Source organism: Amphiura filiformis, chromosome 15, assembly GCF_039555335.1.
Source record: "Amphiura filiformis chromosome 15, Afil_fr2py, whole genome shotgun sequence".
NCBI lineage: Eukaryota > Metazoa > Echinodermata > Ophiuroidea > Amphilepidida > Amphiuridae > Amphiura > Amphiura filiformis.
Window position 1 is genome coordinate 53,621,700 of NC_092642.1, and position 16,140 is coordinate 53,637,839.

Sequence of the window (16,140 nt, forward strand, 5' to 3'; positions counted from 1 at the left end):
TTAAAAACGTAACATTAACATCGTCATCATGTCATTTTAAGTAGAAATACAATTACAGCATTTGTATGTATACAATGCAGTTGTATAGAACATGTACCATGATGTACCAATGTGTGTACATACATGTATGTAAATGTATACATACATGTACATGTACATGTACATCATGTATTGACATGTATGTAAATGTACATTGTACATGTGCCATGATGTACTTCTACATTGTATACATCATCTACAAAATTTACAGCACAACATACATCTCCATGAACACACGTCAAAATACGTCATATACATAAGCGCATAGAGTCCAAGAACTCCGTTTCTACGTGTCAGAAATATACAGTTAATGAAGAGTCAAAAATGTGCACTAGTCATAGACTTTATAGGCATTTTGAGGAACAATTGACACACAGTATGACATGTTCCTCTTTTCTGTCGTCCATCTGGCAGTGTCAGCAATTACAACTATAGGTCACCCTGTACGAGATTTCGCTGGATTCGCCGTCTCTTTCTTCTATTGTTATGATTGGTTTTTTTGGTAACGACCGTATTTGAAATAGGATGATAGTTTTATATAATGTATTTATTATGTCTTGCCAGCGATTACTAGTACTAGTATGTCATTCCAAATTTACAATGACAAAAGAAAGACATTTTTGTCTTACTTGTCATGCTTGTAGACAAAAATATTTCATAACTTTCATTCTTTAGAGAAAACGTGTGTTTCTCTGTTTTGCAGACTACATGTATTAGAACTAGACGGAAAAGCGTAACTTGTTCTTTATGTTTTCCCCTGAACACTCTTACATGCTTGTAACCGCAGTAGCAGATGATAACTCATTCGCCAAGCGCGATGAGACTGCAATCTTAGCAACCAGAAATTGCCGTAATAAGATATACTTGTCATCGTATATCCTGCAATTAAACGGGCGCTTTTAGTATCACTTGCAACCGTAGATTTGTGCGGAGATGTACTCGGCGGCGCATCAAACTTACAGCCCAAAATGAACGGCTACAGCTTATTGGACAAACATAGCTATCAAGACTTGGACAATTAGCATGTCGTGTCGTCGACGAATTCGCTGTTAGATACAACTGTATTATTACAGTTAGTCGACTTTCCGTCGATGATCTGCTTTTGGTAGTTGTTCATCTGACATGATGTAGTGGTTGGTGGTCCTCCTGATGTTGCCGTGACCCCGCCCCGGAAGTGATCAGGTTTGGAATCGATTGTGGGCTTCATGCAACGGAAAACTTTCTTGAAGCCGTCCCGGAACCTGTGAACGTATTCAAAAGAAAAATGAAAACAATCGAGGTGTTATTTTAAGAGCACAAAATCAGAGAAATGTCTTAATTTTTTTTTATAGTTAGCATAGCTAGAGTCAGTCATGGTGTGCACAATCCTGTAACAAATTAAGCATACAAGATATTGGACATGACTGCCACATCAAATTCTGCAAAATTTGTTGATGTAATACACAGTAATATAACAATAAAATATGGTCATTTCAAGAGGACCCAAAGATGCATTTGGGACATACTGCAGTTACTGTCCGTTTTCCTATACACAATACACAGTGCTCTTTCCCATTGACGCGTGACCTTTACAAATAGCCCTACGTTAACAGTATGGGGATATGACTAGTTAACGTCGCTGTGTGAAAAATAACCGGCCAATATTAAAAGTACTCTTCTAAAGTTCTAGAAAATATAGTTTTTAACATGTCCTAAATTTTAGCTAATTTAGATGTTTGGAAATATTCGTACTTTGGTGTTTTAGTTAATGTTATAGGTAATAGTACATTGCCTAGTTAACGTCGCTGTGTGAAAAATAACCGGCCAATATTAAAAGTACTCTTCTAAAATTCTAGACAATATAGTTTTGTAACATGTCCTAAATTTTTAGCTAATTTAGGTGTTTGGAGAGGGTCGTACTTTTGTGTTTTAGGAAGGACATGTAAACGACAGATAACACCAAAAATATGAAGAAATTATTTCCAAACCGTGTTAAGTCAAAAATCATTATGTTGCTCATTTTTAAGAATGCTGGTTTACAAAAAGCACGCCATTGTCTGATTTCGTGAACAAAGCCACATATAACATTGTTTCCTTTCGTTTCCTTTATAATCGGTTACCCAACTGAAGCTATGAATACCAGCTTTATTGCGATATCGCAGATGAAAACAGTCACTTGTGCACAACCAGAGAAGATCCGATTTAATCAGTTGAGCTGTTTCAATGAGTGTTATCTTGGTTTAATAGCTTTTAATGGGGTTAAGTCCTGCAAAGGTCGAGATGCTTTCTACTGTAGACATGACTGCATCATGAAGAAGCCGGGTATAAATCATTCTGATACACTTCGCTTTGTCTTCCACAGGGATGTGGTTCTGCTGTTGCGTCTCCTGGTTACAAGATAGGAGACCTGGGCACAGGCTTGCCGCTTGAAAAGGTTGGACTAAATTTGGTATTGTTTTATTAGTAGTCCAGTTAGTGCAATCGTTAAGGCTCTAGACTCTACACGGAACGAGCGCGACCCCCTCGCGGCATTATCTCGTGGAAAATTGATCTAGCTAACACCTGTCTTTTTTGAAGAGATGTATAACTGGAAGGTGCAAGGCAGCATAATTTTTTTTTTAAATATATTTGATTTTAATTTGCTGGTAACTGGTACGCACTATATAAATCAAATAGTTAAATAAAATATGAGAAAAATTAACATTGCAAGTAATTGTTGATATTTTGTATTTATTTTATACGACGAGAAAATGCGTGGATTTGGATATCAACAATTTAATATTTACAGTTAAAAGCGTTTTGTATATGGCGGGCTATTATGTAAATAACTAGGTAAACAAATTACCAGGTACAAATTGACTTTCTACATAATTCAGAGAATAATTCATTATGTTAACAATACTGATAGCTAGCGATTCTAAAATACTTGATTCTTAATTCTAACCCCAGGTTAAACCTCGCATAATGACTTCATATTCCTTATCAAGCAAATCGAATTGATAGAGTTTTTCATTGTTAACCCATGAGAACTACCTGCCGATTGGCCAAAAAGAAATCTTTATTATCAATTGGACTAATCAGCAATATTGTTAGAATAATTTGAACACACAAAAATGGGATGAATTATTAATGGCAAAGCTCCATTCTGATTGGTGATTAAAGTGAAGATATCATGTAATTGACCAATCAGAGACAATGTTAGATCGGCAGGTAGTGCTCAGGGGGTTAGTATCTTTATTAGTATATGCAAGAAAAGTACCTTTACTTCAAATATATCTCTGTCATTTCTATTGTTCTTTTTATTTTGTACATGCATAGTCTATGCTCGTGCACGCAGTTTGTTCTTGGACTTGCTGATAATATCATTTCAATCGCGCTGTGACGTCGAACAAAGCGGTGCCTAAATAGAGTCGAACGTTTTTCCGTGCGATTTTCCGTCGCAACGAACACTTCATCTCTGCTAGGATTTGCCGCCCAAATGATAATCGTTTTCCAGGTTTATTTTGCACTTTTTTTTATGCCACAGCGGAAACAAGCGCAACGGCAAAACTTATACGTAAGATGGACTATATCCTAAAATGTAAGCCATTAAAAAGGTAATATTGGTACTTAATTTAAGGTTGATACCAACGCCAACCAATTTGACTCTGGAAGTACCACGATCATTCTCACGTTACCACTAAGCTTCAAGCCTTTCTGTAAATATCATATTAAGTCACTTTTCCGTCATCAGATTTGCAGTAAGCAGAGTTGAAACTCATTCAAATATAGTCGTTTTAGCTTGATTAAATTTGACAAAATGCCAATTCGTCTAATCATTAGGTTTGGCGCATGCAATTTTTCAACATATTTTTGGTATCCTAAAGGTATGTTGTTCCACTTATAGCGAATCTTTGTCAACGTCATCCTTTCAAAAGGGTTAAACATGCACAGAGAAGTATCCATAATATTAGGTTTCTGATTTATTTACGAATAACTTCAGCAATTTTAACGGATGCCTGTCACAATTAGGTATATTACTTGTATGATTTCCTGCGGCAATTTAAAAATTTGCCACAGGTTTTACACACCTCTAGTATTTGCTACACATTTAAGAAACTAAACAATGTATGTCTGTCGCCACTTAATATACTACTCGTATCAATTCTTAATCATGGATTGCATTTGACTTGTTTATTGAAATAAAACAAATTTAGTAGGACATTAACTTTTCAACTAAGTTCAATAGTTTTGTCACTTTCGATTCACCTAACAAGCAGCTCGACTTAATTGCTTGTTTGAAGAAGATCGAAGAGCAAATAAATGCACCCTATCGTATAAAAGCAGAGAGAAAAATCTAAAGTGCAAAATCGTAGTAGATAAAAAAGCGGCAGTAGAGTATAATTTTCACCATCATATTTTGGTACCCTATATATTTTTGAGGTTGTTACTTAGGACCAAGCCAACGGGTTGCACCTGTAAAACCCAACAGCTCCGTCAATATATGACAAATTAGCAGCAAAGGGTAACTTTTGCAATTATTGGATTGTTACAATCACTTGTAGTGAAGGAAAGTAACTTGACTAACGTTGTCGTAAAGTTAAATTATATAAATAAAGTGATCGGTGTTACGTGAGCGTAATAAAACACCAAGTCAGATAGTGTTGACTCTCTTCTTTACGTTATACACAATTACACGCGGTGTTGACTTAAAAATACGATGCGATCCGCAACGCAGATTGCTACATATAATAAGTTACATTCACGCCATCTGGAGTTTCACAGACTTGAGAAGATGGTAAATCCCTATCGGCCATCGGGAGAAAAGAAACAATCTGAGCCATTCAATTTTCATCAGAAAATGATTGAAAAGGTGCAAAAGGGGCAAAATTTATAAGCTTTTGAAATGACATTTGTGTTCATAAAACAAACATTTGCACCTCATTGTATGGGCAGTGGCGAATTACGGGGGGCAATGGGGCATTTTCTTTCCCCCTGTTCCCCCCCTACTTTTATGGCAAAAACTTCAAAATTACACAAATGTCATCTTTTGTTGATTTTGTCACCCCCCCTAAAGTTCACTTTGCCACCCCATGCCCACCGCAAAAAATTCTGATGTCGACACTGTGTAAGGGAAAGTATACCTTACAGCGGTATTATGGTTTTCTCTGTTATGAAATCTCCAGTCTTCACGCATTCATATACCAACTTAAGTCTTGAAATATTTCATAATGTATGATCACAAAATAACACTGACGTCTTTTTACTGCCAATTACAATAATTATTCACGATATAATTATATAAACGCCGATATATATGTTTAAACTGATTTAGAGAGATGTGGTAGAATGCCGCCCAAATTGATTCTTAAATATTATCAAAACAAAGGTTTATGCTCTGTTTATTATTTAGATAAAATTAGTAGCACACATTTTGCCTGTTCACACCACGTGCATTTGTCCTGATACATTTTTAACATCAAACGCGAGGGGTGATTGGTTATATACCGTTATGCATGTATTTGGTATTAATGTTTAGCTATAAAACACACACGCATCAATGTGACGTCGTTGTGCGTACGTGCACATGTGTGAAAATAGATCAGAGAAAATGGCATGCACTAAAGGTGACTGCCAGTGCCACGATAAAATGCTTTTTGCCGTTCCGATTCGGAGCTTTCGATACTCTACACTGATTACTACTAGGATAGTAATTCTAATTTATATAGGATTTAAAATAATTTTTAAAATAACGATTTCTCTCGTTATTTTTGTTAGTTTATTTGAGTTGTATTTGTGACGCTTAACGATATAATATTGCTTTAACTTCTTTAGTTTGAACAGGCCGTTTCTCTAAATGTCAATGAACTTGAACAATTAAAGGAATTTTAGAAGTTGATGCAGAAGATTTCATGGATTATTTTATATCCCAGGCTGTATTATTCTTTAATTAAAGAGAATAAAACATATGTTCTTCCTACGAAGCAATCTCTGAATGTAAAGCTTATCTTGTGTGTGAGTTTAATATTTAAAATGCAATGCTACATGACATTAGCAAGTATGATAATTTTAACATGAAATGCTCAAATAAATGGGATAGAAAACTTCTATTACTTGATTATCTGATAAAAGATGCTTTCTTTGAATGGTAAATCAAATTAAGAGCCCTGTTAATAATTATTAGCTCCCGATGGCGGATAATGGGGGAAGGGGGAAGTAAGGAATTTTCAGCAAGCCAAAAAGGGGAAGGGAAATCAAGCAGGTCGGCAGGTAGCAAGTAAATTTTGGCCACATTTATGGAAAGTTCTCAAAGTTACATTCTAAAATGGCTTTCAAAAACAGTTCGGAAACGTAGCATAGTTAGATCATTTTAAGGTTTGAAATTTGGGTTCATAAACATTTGGCATGTGTTGGAGGGATGTTTTTAGCGCATCGAAAGTACATTTTTGCACACCAAGAATATGGGGAAGGGGGTATTTTCTTAGTTCCATTATTGTATTGACCTAAAAATTTAAATGAATTGTGATGTACAAAAAATGTATTTAAAAATTATCCTTATGATTACACCGAAATAAAACAAAACTATGATATAATACGTAAAAGCAAAGCAATACACATCAGGATACTTTCAAATTGATGGAAGACGACAACCATCGTTCCACACCGGTAAGTCGTTTAACTTCTGGTAATCCTACACTACCATAGGCAATTAAACCACTTTTAAGCACTCCCATACATCACGCTGTACATAATGGATTTATCTTTCGGGCTGAAATGAGAGCATGTTGCAAATTTACATCGGTAACATGGAAATACTATAAAATGCGAGCATGGTAATAGTATGCGTGAACAAAACTGTATTTAAGCATGGCTGTGCGCGTGAATGACAATACTTGTGCTTTTGTGAACAAAAACAAATTGATGAGATACATGTACAAATGAATACATGAATATAAAAGCCACCTAAGTCCATGCGAAGTTATTTAGAGAGAAAAACCCGTGTATCATTTTAATTCCTTCAGTTAGATTTACCTGGTCAATATGGTAAGTTTTACGTGCAAATGAGTGGATTAACCTGTATTAGGTATGACGATTAGCATTTCAGGGACTTCGTGGGGTTCATTTTAAATTTTGGTGGTTTTTTTTGAATCATATACAAAGACAACAATGTTAGAATGAGATTACCACTAGTAAATAATACAAAATAAAGCACACAGGTATGTATAATGTTGATAAGCATTCTGCCATGTAATATAAACCACACACTTTCCTTTATTAAACCCATTTTTGTTCAAAAGTCATTCTCTAGCAATGAATGTGTTACAAGTGGACTTTTATACATACTGGATTTCAATCAATGTGTTACAAGACTCAAATCATGGAATTGGATGATTCTTTCATACATGCTATTTTTCACATGCCCAATAGACACAGAGAATGAATTTGAGTTGTTCTTTCATGCATATGACAGGCCTATGTATAGCAACAATTTCCCATGCTTAACTCAATTTGGCCAAAGTATGGACTTAGGTGGCTTTTGTATTCATATATTCAAATGCTAAGATAACATATCGTGGTTAGAGAACATTATGTAAAAGTAAATGTTGGGTTTTGTGAAAATTATGAGACTCTGTGTGATGTTTAAAGAACAATATCGTACAAATGGAGCACAACATACACTAAGGATAGCGTTACTCACACTTGAATTCATTTGAGGAAATTCAATAGCTTTTTTGATACAATTATCACAATGTAAATTCAACAAAGCCTTTCTTGAATAAGAAAGAAAGGCTTTAGCGAATGTAAACTGTAAATAAGTCTCAGTCGACGTGGATCGTACACATTAACATCAACTGTAAAAATTATTTTACTCAACACTGAGTAAAAAGGTCACAGCTCAACAGTTGAGTAACAAAATTACTCAACATTGAGCTAATATAGGTCAGAACTCAACAAATGAGTAAAAAATTACTCAATGTTGAGTAATTTTTTACTCAACAGTAATCAAAAAAGCTATTGAATTACCTCAAATGAATTCAAGTGTGAGTAACGCTATCCTTAGTGTATGTTGTGCTCCATTTGTACGATATTGTTCTACAAAGTGCTTTAAACATCACACAGAGTCTCATAATTTTCACAAAAACAGTGTGTGTCTGTTCAGCTGCCTGTGTGAGGCAAAGTGTTGATATGTATATTATTACCATAACTACACAAAGAAAACAATTGTACGTATTCTGATTACTGTATTACCGTATTTTAATGTTGTTACCTAAGTACCCCTAATAAAAGTTGTAACGCAATGAATTCTGGGAAGAAATCCAATGCTGAGACGAGGTGCCTTTCAGGACATGAAATTAATGTAGTGACCTGTAACCGAATACAACTAAAATGACCAGGAAATGTCTGAGGGTCTAAGGGTCCGACTAGAGTCTTTCCGGAATCGTGGTAGTTTTACCTGCGAACAACGCTTTTATGTCCCTTCCGTTACTGGAGAAGGAGTTTCGTGTAATTCAATCAACAAACCTTGATTGCACCTGTCTGGATTCCGACCATTATGCAAGTACAAGAGAGGTGTACTAGTATTATGTGCAAAATGTGAAAGCTGCTGCAAGATATTTGTGCCTTTTTTTCGTAACTCGGGTTGTGTGTAGGAGACGGCGTCAATATACGCCAGAAAGTGATTTTCATGAGGTTACACTATGGTGTTCATAATGTAGTATTTGAGGAGGCTGAATTAGTGCTTTGTTACTTTGTGGAGGATGGGGAGGGGGGGGGGGTAGGCAAAATTTAGGAATTTATGTAGCATTGTTTTGTTATTATCAAATTTTTTTGGGCTTGCAATTGAGGTTCGTCAGAGATGAAATGCACTTATAATGTATCAGTTTTGAAAATCGGAGGAGGAGCTTAAAACTCTTAAAAGTCAGTGGTACGTACTCAGAAAGATAAGAAAAAATGACCCCTGGGCCGGGTCAAATGGTATAAACGTACAGAACAAAAACAACTGCGTGGAGTTCTGGTCGTCCAATGAAAATTAAAAATTGTTTCTTTGTGTACAGAAAGTCGATGTTGCATTTCACCTCAGAGCCGTAAGAGTCATATTTCAAAGCTCCATCATTTTCTAAACTGGTATGGTGTTTGAATTATGGAAATATCACCTTAAACCTCAGTAAATTTGATGATAATAGAACAATGTTGCCCAAAATAAGAAATTTTTTCCTTCCCGCTTCCCGCAAAGCACAAATTTAGCCCTCTTAAATCCCCCATTTCAGGTAATTCACTACATTATGAACATCATAATGTAAACTCTTGGAACGCACATTTAATAAAAGAATATTTGACACCATATCCCAATTAATATTTAGACCATGTGGTTTTTAAGCAGACTCCTTTCAGATTTGTTTGGATACTTCGCGAAATAAATTCCATACTTAATATCAAGTCTGTAAAAAAAACTCAGAAATTTGTGCCTCATGGCAGCTTTTGAAAATTTGTGGCCTGCAAGGGTAAAACTATGAGACTGGATGGACATTTGAGTAGTGTTTTTGAATAGAATAGATTTGAAGGAAACGCGTTGGAGATTGTTCCGTTATGTATTTCGATACATGTGCCCACATAGATTGCTCACACATATAGTAACTAAATATAATTCACTGTTTACCGTAGGGAGATACATTTCTATTTAATGTTGCACTTCCAACATATTCACATTTAAAGGTGTGTGTCTGTGTGCTGTAGTCATGCTTTAGGTACTTTCTTTCAACACAAAGGTTTACAAAACAAAACATGAACTACATTCGACATTAATTTACTCATACTAATAAAGTATTTAACATATCTAACACAGACTATTAACATTATTTAACACAATTACTACAAGTATAGTGTCCGAATTGAAGTATGAAGTGCACAAATATGTATGTAATGAAGTCACATAGCAAAAGTGCGTGATATTCTCTGGTAGAAGTAATACTCACACATACGGTACGCTATTTATTTGAAAAATGTTGTATTAAAGGAGTATTTCGTGATCCCAGCATCCTCTTTTATGACATTTCTCAGTAGATATCATCGAAAAAACGTATTTCCAAATTTCAGTTGATTCCGGTTTTGTGTTTGCGACTTCTGCATGATGTATTCCACTGCTCCATGGACCAGTGTTGTAATTTCGTTCTGGTGTACCATAACATAATTCTAATGTTTTCCAGTGGTATGAAAATCTCAAATTGGTTTGAGAAAAGTAGGGGGATGAGAATCTGGATCACGAAATGCACTTTAAACAAAGAGAATAACTTCATAGTTCAAATCTTAGGAAGTATAAACACATTAAAGGAAAATGGTCCGAATGGTATAGTCTCATTCCTACATCATTCTTATTCCGAATCAGCATCAATATACATGGTGGTGTTGCCTTACGCCAAACTTGCTTATAAAATTAAAAGAGACTGGAGACTTTAATATAATACTTCAATTATACTCCACAGGAGGGGCGTGGAGAACTTACAAGCAAAGTGAACACTGCATGTAATATAACGGACCATTCTCCTTTAAGCCACTGATCGCTACCTGCCGATATAACATTGCCTCTGATTGGTCAATTACATGATATCTTCACTTTAATCACCAATCAGAATGGAGCTTTGAAAATAATTCACCCCAATTTTTTTGCGTGGTTAAATTATTCTAACAATGTTGATGATTGGTCCAATTGATAATGAAAACTTCTTTTTGGCCAATCGGCAGGTAGTTCTCATGGGGTTAAGGCATGTTTGACATTAAGAGGGCTTATCAACTGTCGCGTAACGCACCATATCTGCGGCTAAGCCATTTTCAGTCTTTCTACAGACAGTAACAGTATGTCCTCCAAATCGCGTGTTGGTTGGGGCTCTCCACATGCTAATTTGGCCCTGCATTGTCATTTGTTTGTTGGCCGATCTGCAGTGGATCACTTGAGAAAAACCCTGCCGAAACCTGCAGTGTGTGAATGGATGGATGGATGGATGGCAACATCACAAATGTGTCTCACAAATAGAGGGTGTGTCAAAAAATTGCAACAGGGCAAATAATCCATATTTATTTTAGAACCAGGTTGAATTTTATGGGTTTTAATACGGTATGTATATGATATTTTCCTTTAGTGACCTTGTGTGAAAAATGAATTAATTAGCATTTACCGTTCTGTTTTTATTGTACATTTTACAGCGATACCCAATTTTAATGTTTGTAAAATAGACATCAAAATGTTGACTCTATATAAGCATGATAAGGTAGATTGATAACAACTGCCATTTCTCAACCTCATTGGCACTGAAATAGAATGGAGCACTTGAAATGTTATTGCCCCTGGTCTTGATTAAGGAGAAGAAACAATATTTGTTGTCATTATCTTTATTAACCTTTACTTTAAAGATGTTCATTTTCAGTATAAGTAACATGCAAATTTTTAGGCGGGATTTTCAAATGTCGAAAGGAAATGCAAAGTGGAGTGAATTACAAAATATCCAGTAAGTTGCGCATATTGGGAATAGAAAAACTTGAGTTGGAGTCGGGTGAGATAACGTTAGAAAGTTTGTTTGAACAGAAAAAATAAAGAATTGAAAGAACGCAAAAATCAATCTTGATTTTATATATAAGTTAAAGTCAGTTTCAGATCTGGTGTCTTTATTGCGCATTATGTTCTCTCATTCAAAATACATAGTGCCTCGTGGACAAAAAAAAATCAAAAATTGGGTATCGTAGTACAATGACTCATAAAATTGAACGGTAGTTGCGATTCGCTTCATGTTTTCACGAAAGGTGACCATTAAATGTGGCATTTATAGAAACTTTCAACAAAAGGGGAAATTCAACTTGGTTCAAACGTAAATATCGATCATTTGCCCTATTGCACTTTTTTGACTCACCCTGTATTACAAAAAACGTCTCACAATAGTGTAACGTTAACACGGAACAGCTTTGTAAAAAAGAGTCTTACCATTCGTGTACAGGCCATTTATTCATTAAAGCCATCTAATATAACATTTATGACAGTGCTTGCATCACACAAAAATACACAAGGGCCGTTTGCCAGCACGTTCAGAGTATAATATAGAAAACAACTGCAGGGGTTCAAAAATTAATTGAATATGTAATTCGATTGCTTTCCACATAAATTATAATTTTCGTCCACTAGTCGTGTAAACAATATTCCTACTAATCGGCTGATACGTCTTTACCCTCTTTCATTTCGATTCAAACCGTCAATATGTGAAAAAAATGAGGCCAAGTCTCAGTGCAGTGGCTAGCCAGACATGGAAGAAGGATATCCGGTCTTTAAACCCGACATACAAGTATCACCGAAGCATCATTAATTACAATGGCATGGTTATGACTTTGGGTGAACAAAATCACTTGTTATTTTCAGTAGCAAAAGTTAAACCACTGAAATTATCTTTTTGTAAGCATTTAAAATCTTTGTCAGTTTCACCAAAATGATAAAATATTAATATTAAGTGCATTTGTTATAATTTTTTGTAATTCAAAATGAAACATTTCACGCCTGTGAATTGTTTCACATGCGTGGGATCCAACACTGCCTCTGATTGGTTAATTACATGATATTTTTACTTAAATCACCAATCAGAATGGAGGTTTGCAAATAATTCACCCCAATTTTTTGTGTGATGAGATTAATCTAAAAATGTTGCTGATTGGGCCAATTGATAATGAAAACTTCATTTTGGCCAATCGGCAGGTAGTTTTCATGGGGTTAAACAGTTTAGGGAGAGAACGTGAGGGAATACGGCCATAGACAATCATACAGAACATAACGGAATTGGTGAGGGTTAGTTAAACAACATCAACAAGTATTGCATGTTTCATGTGTTGGAAACAAAAAAAGTAATGCATTAGTGTGAAACCTACATAAGCTAAATTGTGTATGGTTCATACGGGGTCACAAGACAACACAAACAATGACAAATGACGTGCACTTTGTGAAAGTGAAATATTTGATATACGACTTTATTTGTAAAGGCCGGTATGGTAATTCCGACCTCTTCCGTGCGTTTACTAACGGTACATTTAAAATGCATTCTACATTCTTCACTATATATTCTATTATATTCTATACGTACAATTCAACAGCATATAAATAGCAAGAATCCAAGTTTCAGCGGAAGACGCACGAGGGCGGTTGGGATATGTACGGCCTTTAATCAAACTAATCGTCTACGATCTAAGGCACAACATCTTTTTGGTCCTATAGCACTATCGGTGACCAAAGAGGTACCGATGGCACTTTTTATCGTACCCTGAACATTTGTACAGTACATTCGTTTTTTATTTAAATGAAAAACAATAACACTATGCAACTGTCAATTATTATGCAGGGAGTGATGTTAAGAGTCATCGGTACCTAACCGGGCACCGATAGTTCTATAGGACCAAATTAGATGTAGTGCCTAAGCCGCAAACATATTTCATTGTGATTTTTATGAAAAGTGTTTTACTTCTAAAAGCACGCCATGTAAAGTAATTGAAAAACAGTTAGAATCTGGGGCGTAGGAATTGACGGTCTCTACCTCTAAAAATCACTAAAGGCCAAAAAGGACCACATGAGCGACCAAAAATATAAAGGTATTTCACACTTTTGTGGTCCAAAAAAGGTCTAACTTTGAACATTTGCGAGCAAAAAACTAGGTTCTTTTTGCTTTCTTGGTCAAAAAAGACCAAAATCATTCCTGGCTACGCCCCTGGATAAAGTAAACATTTGTGTGGTAACAATTATTTACACAGTTAGAAGTAAATTACAATTGCAAGAGTAAAATGAAGATTTGGTGGAATCAGTTTTTGTCTCGTATTATAAGTCAACTATTTGACAATAAAGAACAGGAATTGCTAAATATATAAACATTTCCAGGTCATTGTGCTTGAATATGAAATTATTATGTGGTGAGTTTCTAATAAAGCTGTTTATCTAGGAAAATGCAAATTTACCTCAACTGAAATGTTATAAAATGTTGGTGGGTATGAAGGTAGCCAGTGGGGTCTATACAGTATAATACCCTGCGGTGCACAATCCAAAAAATGTATTAAAATGTCATTACAAAACTGTCATTAGAGTTTAAAAGGGGGTCAAAATTTGAATATCTCAGATCTGTTAAAACTTACACCAAAGCAATCCCTGTTCAGAAGTTAGAAAAAGTATAGTTTGACCTATCTGCGATGTACAGTTCTAAAAGTTACAAGCAAAATGGTCAACGGTCTAGATATTGGTTATTTTGTTTAAATAAAACAGATTTTTTTTGCAGAGTAATACATTGACCTTATAGGAAATGAGTTAACGAAGCCACTGGACACATATTTCCACATGTATTACAGTTATAATAGGTCAAAACCGAAGTTGTTGCTATTACCCCCCAGTGAAAAGCATGGATACGGGGAAAATGAAACCCATTACAATGAATCTCACGTATTGAACCCATACCTTTTTCTATGAGTGTGGGCTTTATTTTTTCTCAATATTTGAGAGCAAACACCGCTAGCTCAGGCACCGCATCGTCTCACCTTAAACGGATTATTAAGACGTTCTATTCAAAATCTCAGATTTTGTCACAAATACAGCACCTAATGTCTTGATTATTGCAGGGTATGTTAGTTTATTAAAGTATATTATAATCTTGTAAAAATCAGAATTTGGAAAAATATTGATGACGTCCTCCTCAGCAACTGTTACAATACTGCTTTTAGTGCTTTAATTAGGTTAGGTAAACCAAATTTCCATTTCGTTATTTAAAATAATACCGCAAATGGCACCTCGGAAAATTATATGAATATTATTATACGGGATTAGTTTTGAGAATTATGTTCCCTAGTGCATATGTTTTTGCATATTTTGCTTTAATATGTGGCACAATGAGCATAATCAAATAATGTCCTATATTTGTATGTCTTAACGTTATGGATGTTTTTCGGATTTAAAATCAAGCTCTTTTGATCAAACGACAACGATGTAATATTCGGTAATTCTTAACCAAACAACTTTATTACAATTGCTACCACGTAATGAGCGTAAAGTGGGTAGTCTCGAGACATTCTGGCTGACTGATCTGATGTTCTTTGTTTGCCGCGCACCTGTACAAGCCAGTAGTGTGCTCTTCGTGAATGGCCTATTTGCCCCCATTTATAAAGGATAATGGCTTGAACAGGTGCCCTGAAATGATCTAACTTGAAAATCGCTGTTTCATGAAAAAGAGCTTTTTTAGTTTGAAAACTCGACGTTTTTCTTCTTGAATAAAATAATTGAGATAGCTCATTTTACCACATTACGCGAAAACTGACAAAAAGTGTCAAGATAGGTTCTGCTATCTTCAAAATGAAGCACGGTGTGATTTGAGGATGTCACCAATGGAAAGAGCGCCTTCACATTACCCGAGATATGGATTTATCTCAAAATGTCCAAATTTCAAGTTAGATCGTTTTACCAAATTAGGGCCGCGCGTCTCGAAACTGCCAACTTGCTACTCTATGCTTATTTCGTGGTAGCAGGTCACAAATTTAGATGCAACAAAATCGTTAGAAAATATAATATAATAAATGTAATAACCACACAGGTACAAAAAAAGTCAAACCCCTTCCTTGACAGATATAGATGTTTAAACAAAATTATTAAGCTAAAATTATTAAAGAGGGATAACTAAATTACATCGCATTATTCAAATGTAATTAAAGATGGTGATGATTTTTCTGCTCATATACATATATGGTCGAATCCAACCAAAAGTGTCCACGGGCCAAAATTAAAAGTCCGAAATAAAAATGTCTCCACAATTTTTTCCTTTTGCCCATTGATTGATGACATATTGGCCTTATAGGAACCAAAAGTGCCATTACTAATCTTGAAAAATAAATCCAGGACGTGTGATAGTAAATGTGATATAAAAACCCAATGTTACCTACGAATACCACTAGGATGCTTTCACTATCGCAATACTAATCAACCTAAAACAAATGGAATATTCCCATTAACGCTTTTTTCGTGTAATGTAGACCACAGGGTGTCAGGAAAATGCTAGCTCAACCAGAAAATATTTGTTTTTATTTTTATAACGCGATCAATATGATCTTAGTCAATTTATGCTAGTTTATTTTTGAAAATGAAGTTTA

The 16,140-nt window shown here is 35.2% G+C and overlaps 1 protein-coding gene across 1 annotated transcript in view; it reads right to left on the bottom strand.

Moving 5' to 3' along the window:
* Positions 1-799: 799 nt before the first annotated feature.
* LOC140171840 (tachykinin-like peptides receptor 99D) overlaps positions 800-16,140 on the bottom strand; it is a 41,979-nt gene continuing 26,638 nt past the window's right edge. Inside the window, exon 3 of the mRNA XM_072195170.1 lies at positions 800-1,280. Coding sequence (XP_072051271.1) covers positions 1,058-1,280 — 223 coding nt within the window. The 3' untranslated portion in view covers positions 800-1,057. The remainder of the gene's footprint in view (positions 1,281-16,140) is intronic.